Source organism: Apium graveolens, chromosome 11 (assembly GCF_009905375.1).
Source record: "Apium graveolens cultivar Ventura chromosome 11, ASM990537v1, whole genome shotgun sequence".
Taxonomy (NCBI): Eukaryota; Viridiplantae; Streptophyta; class Magnoliopsida; order Apiales; family Apiaceae; genus Apium; species Apium graveolens.
In genome coordinates, this window is record NC_133657.1 from 92789809 (window position 1) to 92797841 (window position 8033).

At 36.7% G+C, this 8033-nt stretch overlaps 1 protein-coding gene across 2 annotated transcripts; it reads left to right on the top strand.

Moving 5' to 3' along the window:
- Positions 1-659: 659 nt before the first annotated feature.
- Positions 660-7086, top strand: LOC141697877 (protein phosphatase 2C 29-like). 2 transcript variants are annotated; one of them, XR_012564872.1, is made up of 6 exons: positions 660-2615; positions 2792-2905; positions 4884-5148; positions 5990-6220; positions 6571-6715; positions 6800-7086. XR_012564872.1 is itself a non-coding variant. In XM_074502434.1 (4 exons), the coding sequence occupies exons 1-4, from the start codon at positions 831-833 to the stop codon at positions 6115-6117; spliced, it is 2292 nt and encodes a 763-aa protein (XP_074358535.1). In that variant the 5' UTR covers positions 660-830; the 3' UTR covers positions 6118-6552. The 2 variants fall into 2 exon arrangements, 1 of the variants encoding a protein (XP_074358535.1); XM_074502434.1 differs by lacking the exons at positions 6571-6715; positions 6800-7086 and having other exon boundaries at positions 5990-6552.
- Positions 7087-8033: the final 947 nt, after the last annotated feature.

Sequence of the window (8033 nt, forward strand, 5' to 3'; positions counted from 1 at the left end):
TAATTGATAAATGGGTATGAAGTTTTTCGATCCGTTTCGAAGGTTCCATATTTATATTTGACATTTTACGATACTCTGTTAAAAGGCCATCTCATACATAATATGAAATTTTTGGAATTTTTTGAGCTAGATTTTACTATAGGCTACGTAGATATAAGTTAAATTTTTTCATGATGATTTTAGTGGATTGAGCTGTTAACAACTTTAACATATTTCTTTTATATCAGTTTATGAAAACGAAAAATAAACGACTCTATGATTTATCAGTCGATAGTTGATCCCCTTACTAATTTTTAATATTTAATTTTCATAAAAAAATTATTAATATTTAATATTTAATAATAATTGAAATTAATTTGTTTTTGATATCTTATTTAATTAAAAAGTCGTTAAACATTTATCATTTAAAATATAAGACCAATAAATACAAAAAATGTTTAAATGAAAAAGTAAAAGATAAGTTATGAAAATGAATGCAAAAGAGTGGAGTGTAAAAGAAATTTCATGAAATGGCCCCAAGCATAACACAAAAAAAAGTGGTTTCACATGAACGATGTGTTGAAATTCAAAACGAAAAATATAAAAAGTAAATTGACATAAACGAGGAGGGAGGAAGAAGGAGGGGTTGAAATTCAAAAGAAAAATAGTTGAAAAGCAAAGCAAAGTACTACTACTGCTGCGTGTAGTGTATAAACAATCTTCTCTCTCCTAGAAAAACACAACTAAACTCTCTCTCACACAATCTCTCTCTGTCTCTCTCTCCTTTTACTTTCATCAACTCTAACATTATAAACATTGTACAAAACACAAACACACATACATATAATGCGATGGGAAGTGGATTCTCGCAGCTGTTTCCTTGTATTAACCCGAACCGAAATGAACCGGAAGTAAATTTAAGCGAGCCGTTAGACGAAACGCTAGGTCATTCTTTCTGCTATGTACGTTCATCGGCTCGGTTCGTTTCGCCAACTCAATCTGATCGGTTTATTTCGCCTTCTCAGTCTCTCCGGTTCTCTCCGACTCATGAACCGGTCCGGTCTAAACCGGCCGGTTCACATGAAACCGGGTTCAAAGCCATTTCTGGAGCTTCTGTAAGTGCCAACACTTCGACTCCCAGAACTGTCCTTCAACTTGAAAATATTTACGATGATGCCACTGATTCCGTGGGTAATGGTGTTAAGTCTAGTATTGTTAATGGGTTTGAGAGTACGGCGTCGTTTTGTTCACTTCCTTTACAGCCTTTGCCTAGAGGTGGAAGTGAACCGGCGTCCGGTTTTTTTATGTCCGGTCCGATTGAGCGTGGGGCGATGTCCGGTCCAATTGAACCGGGTGGTGGTGGTGGAGATGGAAGTAGAGTTCCTTTTTCTGCACCATTGGGGGGTATGTATGTGAAAAGGAGGAGGAAGAAAGGTATTAATGGAATTAAGAAGGCCTTTTCGAGGAATTTTTTGACAAAAAATCGACCTTGGGTTGTGCCTGTGAGGCAGAAGGAAGAGTGTAATAGTAATGGGAATGGGAATGAGGGGTTGGAGAATGTTAGGAGAGGGGAATGTGATGATGTGCAATGGGCTTTAGGTAAAGCAGGTGAAGATAGAGTTCATGTTGTTGTTTCGGAGGAACATGGTTGGTTGTTTGTTGGGATTTATGACGGGTTTAATGGTCCTGATGCACCCGAGTTCTTGATGGGGAATTTGTATAAGGCTGTTTTTCGAGAATTGGAGGGGTTGTTTTGGGATTGTGTGGGAAGTGAGAATGTCCAAGGGGAGGGTAATGTGGATCATTTGAATGTGAATACTGGGGGAGAATTGGGAATTGGGGATGATTTGGGTGGGGGTACGAGAAGTGATAATGGGAATGTTGTGGTTAAGAAGGTGACGTTTGAGTCGGATGAGATTGTGGTTAGGAGGAAGAGATTATGGGAGTTTTTAGCCGAGGAGGATCCAGAAGATGGGCTTGATCTTTCGGGGTCAGAGAGATTTGCGTTTTCTGTTGATGATGCACTTAGTGTGAGCAATGCTGGATCTGGGGATAGTAGACGGTCGTTGTTGTTGTCGAAATTGAAGAGTGGGTTGAGTAGGAGTAAAGATAGTGGGAAGTTGTTTTCTTGGAGATTTGGATTGGAGGGTAAAGGGGGGAAGGGGGAATTAGAGGAGAATGTTAGAGTGGGTGAGGAGAGAAGCGGTGGAACTAGAAGCGGTAGGAAACGGAAGGTGGGTCCTGTTGATCATCAGTTGGTATTGAGGGCAATGTCGAGAGCTCTTGAAACGACTGAGGTTGCATATTTGGATATGACTCACAAGGTTCTTGATAGGTATCCAGAGCTTGCGTTGATGGGTTCTTGTTTATTGGCCGTGCTGATGAGGGATGAGGATGTGTATGTGATGAATTTGGGAGATAGTAGAGCCATTGTGGCACATTATGAATCTCAAGAAGGAAGTTCAAGTACAGACTCTAGGGGTCTGGGGGATAGTGAGTCAACTGCGGAAGATATAGTTGAGGAGTCCATTGATGACTGTGAGAGGACAAAGGAGATGTCAAATGAGGTTTCTGCTGAAGCTCTAAGATTGACTGCACTGCAGCTGTCTACTGATCATAGTACAAGCATTGAAGAAGTAAGTTAGATTATTAGAAACTGAAATTTTTCTTACTATCATGGTCTCTAGTACTGAGTCCTTCATAGCATAACTGACCATGCAAGGTTCATTACGGTTATCTTTCTTGATTATTTCTAATAGCATATTTATATTATTGCCGTGTACTAGCTCAATTCACAACAAAACTTTTGCAGGAAGTTATAAGAATTAAGAATGAACATCCGGATGATAAGAATTGCATCGTAAAGGATAGGGTTAAAGGTCGTCTTAAAGTTACCCGTGCATTTGGAGCTGGATTTCTCAAACAGGTTAATTTTGATATCTATATTTTTTGTTCTCGCACATATCTCTAGAAAACATAGGTGTGTATATATATGTAAGAAGTTCCTTCTCCCTTATGCTATGTGTTCCTCGCATAACTACAAAGCATTTCTTCAAATAACTAGTCAAGTTTTTTTTCACTGCAAGACTAAAGTTCATATATGCCTACACTCAGTAATTTTTTTAATGCCACCTTTCGAAGCAATACTACAAAATTAAGATAACATTCTATGCCATGTGTATATTTACTTATTTAGTTATCATGTGCTTGCTTTTAACTTATTTACACTTTAATGTTGTGATTTACTCCCTCCAGTCCCAAATAATAGATTCATGCATTTTTGACACGCATGTTTGGAGTAAAAACATGTAATTACATTTAGTTAAAGTTATTAAAATTTTATATCAAATAGATTTTTAGAATTCAAACATTAATTTGTTATAAAAATTAAAATTGGTTATAACTATACATGGTTTATACTCCTACATATGCATGCCAAAAAGTAAAAAAGCTATTATTTATGACCGGAGGGAGCATATTTTTTTGTGATTTAAGTTCGAATAAGCATGTGCATCACTGCCTGTATAATGAATTTTATGTTATTGCAACGTTTTTACTTGTCTGGATTGTCTTTATAATGACAAACCAATATTGGGTGGAAATGGTCATGTCATTTAGTTATTAAGTTGAAAATATGCAGCATGTGCTAAAGCTTATGCTGACCATTTTAATCTGGCATTGGAACCCTTGGGACCCTAATCAGAAGGGTATTTTCAGGCGACTTTCAATATTCATTTTATGCCTTTAGGTTAATGCACTTCATCTTTTTAACAGTCTGCGTTGTGTATAGGTATTTGAATAATGTTTAATGTTTAAGGAAACATATATGGATGAAACTGAATGGATGATACTTTGAATTCCTACTTTGAGGGATATTCAAATTTTGATATCGATCAGATGAACCCATACATAGTAGAAAGATATGTCTAGGCTTCCGCTGGAGTTAGATGAACCCATATATGTTTAAGGAAACATATATGGATGAAACTGAATGGATGATACTTTGAATTCCTACTTTGAGGGATATTCAAATTTTGACATCGATCAGATGAACCCATACATAGTAGAAAGATATGTCTAGGCTTCCGCTGGAGTTAGATAATGAGTTGTTCTCTTTTGTTGAATAATTTCCTTTGATGAAGTATGCATACCGAGAATGTGTAATTGTAGTTGAGCACTTGAGTTTCAGAAAGCTCTCTGGTGTCTACTCCTGTATAGTGTATACAGAAGCACCAATTTTTGAAAAACGCACCACAGGAATGTCATAGTGCAATTAGAATCTAAATTCGTTTGGAAGAAGCTCCAACACTAGTTACCCTGCCAACTGATTTCCTAGTCATTTTAATGTTCTTAATTTTATGTGTGCTTAACTTTAATGTTCTAAAGACATTTAATATTCTAAATGTCTTTATTTGGTGGCCACTAATATGTACTTAACTTTCGTATTGTAACCTTAAGAGCGCTTGTGCTCTAATTTGAGCAGTATTTTGACTACTGAGTTTCCGTCTTGCTATAATTTGCTGGTTTGATGGGATTAATGCTGATCATATAAGTGGAGAACTGTGATTGGCCTTGAGCAGGACAAAGCAGTAAGGGTCTTCACAATTCTGTAAATTCAGGTTGTAGGTGTCTGATGATGATCTTATCCTATTATTAGTTTGTTGTTCCCTTATATCTGGTAGGTCTTTCTTTATTTATGAGGTCAATATGAAAGTTCTGTTGAGCCAATCTCAAATGTTTCTTGCTTGCTGCATGAGCAACCACCATAGCTTTTGTTGGTCCTTAACTAAGTTCATTTCAGTGGAGTCATCAATATGCTTATGTTTATCACTTATCTAAACATATAGCTTAAATGTCAAATACAATAGTGAAAATGAAGTTGACTCCTTGATTTGTTTTTGCAGCCTGAGTTAAATGATGCTTTGTTGGAAATGTTTCGGAATGATTATATTGGTACTGCACCATATCTATCATGTTCTCCTTCACTGTGTCACCACAAACTCCGTACACGAGATCAATTTCTAGTGCTCTCATCCGATGGTCTATATCAGTACTTGAGCAATCAGGAAGTGGTTTCTTATGTTGAATGCTTCATCGGAAAGTTTCCAGAAGGGGACCCTGCTCAGCACCTTATAGAAGAACTTCTTATGCGTGCAGCCAAAAAAGCTGGTAAGTTCACAATGTCTTCATTTTTTACGCCCGAGTTTGTTTTCTTGTGAGCTTCATCTGCATTTGCTTGTGGATTTGTTTGTATGTCGGAGGCTAGTTTGTTGTACTTGATTTTTATATATATATTAATAATCACAATAATTTGTTTGTTGCAGTATTGTAAGTAATATATTTTCACCCTGCAGTTCTGATATGGTATTATTTGTACAGTGCCCTAATATATACCTCTACGATGCACTTCACTTTGGCTTTTTCCATAATTATTATTTCCCAGTACAATATGAAACTCACCGCTTCGGATATGTTAATACAATAGGTTTTGCCGTAGCTGTAGCCTTTAGTAATGTCGTACATTTCCTAAAAATTGCTCATAATATGATCATTTTTTAACATGTGAAGTGTAAACACATGCTTGCAGCCACTTGATCTAAGGAACTTATTCCCCTTAATGGTACCACAGCTTTTTACTCTCTGGAGTTCCATGGCATCTCGACATGAACTGGCTTTAAATATGGATCTCTATTTTGTTTAAACAGCATCTTGTAATCAAACTTGAGTTTAGTCATATTCTAACAAAAGTCAGTGTCACAAGTCTTTTTCTTTTTACTTGTGGATTATAACAGCACTAAGTCAAAGTGCAGAGAAATTATCAGTTATAGTTTCTGAGCTTTAATCTATACCAGCCATTTAATTATCGCTCAAGTTCACTACTGAAGCAATTTTCGTCAAATACACACATCTATTCAGCAAATATGCACGTCTAGTTTAGTGATACCATTGCTGCTGACATATAGTTTCCATATATTTCTCCCGTTTAAACAGCAGACTGTTTTACATGCAGGAATGGATTTGCATGAATTGTTGGACATACCACAAGGAGATCGTAGAAAGTATCATGATGATGTTACTGTTATGGTGATATCGCTTGAAGGTGGAAGAATTTGGAAGTCTTCAGGAAAATACCTCTAACATTCTTCGAGCATCATGAAAACTCTTTACGGAAAAAGCTCTCCAAGTAGTGCGGCACACCAATGTAATCCTTTCTGGTAAAGGAAGCCCTTCAATTTTTTGGGTCCGTAAGTCCGAACCATGCATCATAATGGTTAAATCAAGCTGTCAAGAGTCTGCAGACTCAACCCAGATTCCAAAAATAAAGTGGTTTCTGAATCGAAAAATCAGAATTTTTGTAGTTGGAGTTTTTGATTTATGAAAAATGATCAGGAACTTTAAAAAAAAAGAAAGAATAGCAGAGATCATTTTCTCTTTAGAGTGGATATAGGCAGAGAAATTTTCTCATATTTTTATTTTCACAGCCGGAAACGGGTTGTAATTTGGTGGGGGTGTTGATATCTTTACAACAGTTTAGCATTTTCACTTGACAATGAAAATCTGTGAATTTGATAGCGGATGTCTACCATGCAGATTGCAAAAGTCAGATTTTTTTTTTCCAAGTAAACTCATGCACACCCGAGGCTCGAATCGTTGACCTCCTCCAAAGGAGCCAAGAGCTATCCCACAAGTCAGATTCACACACAAGAGGGTGTGTCTCTGTTGAACAAGCCAGATGGTAATATTTAAACATAGTACTATTTTTAAGCACACGAGCTTTGTGAAACTTTTACCTATGCAAGTTGGTGAATGATTATTGCAGGTTGAGGGAGTTTAAAAGATGTTGAAAAGTGTGAATGAAATAAGTGGCGCCCTGGGAATAAAACACTGTTTTTTTTCAGGAAATGTAGACATAAGACAAGTGTTAGGATTTATAGTTGCAGGAGATGGGTTGGTATGTTGATGCTTTTGAGCGATTGGTGATTCGTGTCACTGTTACAGATGAATTCGTGTTCACCTGACCCAGTGAAATGACCAGTAATTCCTGTTTAAATCAACATATCTGAAACATTTACAGAAACACGTAGATCTTGTAACAACAAAACCCATGGTAATATACTCAAAGAATAACAACAGTCTACTGATTTAGGTATATTCAGATCTGTATAGGTGAAAAGATAATAATGAAGTACCTGCTGCTGACCCTCTACATTTCCATAGAATCGCAGAGTTACTGGTCGGATATAAGTTTACATAGTATAAGTTAACCTTAATAGGGCCTCAGATCCTATTTCACATGCTAGCCTTGGAGGAGCAGCCGCAAAGGGTCTGACCAAATCAGCCAGGTCACTTTTATTCTTCACACTCCACATGCTTTGCTTTGCTTAGCTTAAAAACGCTTATAATCTCCCAACACAAAACTTCCTCCTAAAAGCATAATACAATTCCAAGTGTATACATAAACTCTACCTCATCTTCTCTAAACTATAAAGTAACTTTGAATTCGATTTTAACCTAATTTCCTACATCAAGAGAGTTACTTTTTTGATCAGCTTTAAACACCTTAAAACTCCGGGTTAAAGCAAAACCAATATAAATATTGCTTCTCAAACTTGAATCAGGCCATGCAGATTGTTTCAGAAGCTTTTCACTTCTGGAGTGGAAATTGTGGGCTAGTACTGTCGTGCATGCAAGCAATTTAGGATGTGCATGAACATTAAAAACTTTATTTATGGGTTGCGCAATGTAAACAACCAAGGTTACAAAAAGTATCTAATGAGCTCAAAAATCATAACCTCCATTTCAAGGGTAGTCAGGTCACTTGAAAGAATTCATCTAAAAAATTAGTTTACTTCACGCCTTCATGGGCTTACCACACAGCTGATATTACTCCATCAGCCTCAACACAAGTAAAGGCTCTTAGTATACTTGCCAAACCACATCATTTACGGTATTTGATGTTTTACACTACCAGATACTGCTGGTCTAGTGCTTAATCTTATGATGCCCTCTACCCAGTAAAAGATAAAGCAAGCATTTCAGTTGATCCTCAATAG

Excerpts from the sequence above, each read along its gene's own strand:
- LOC141697877 (XM_074502434.1), top strand. The coding sequence starts at position 831 with ATGGGAAGTGGATTCTCGCAGCTGTTTCCTTGTATTAACCCGAACCGA. Across the intron at positions 2,616-2,791 it reads ATAGTACAAGCATTGAAGAA|GAAGTTATAAGAATTAAGAA; the intron begins GTAAGTTAGATT and ends AAACTTTTGCAG. Across the intron at positions 5,149-5,989 it reads GCGTGCAGCCAAAAAAGCTG|GAATGGATTTGCATGAATTG; the intron begins GTAAGTTCACAA and ends TTTTACATGCAG.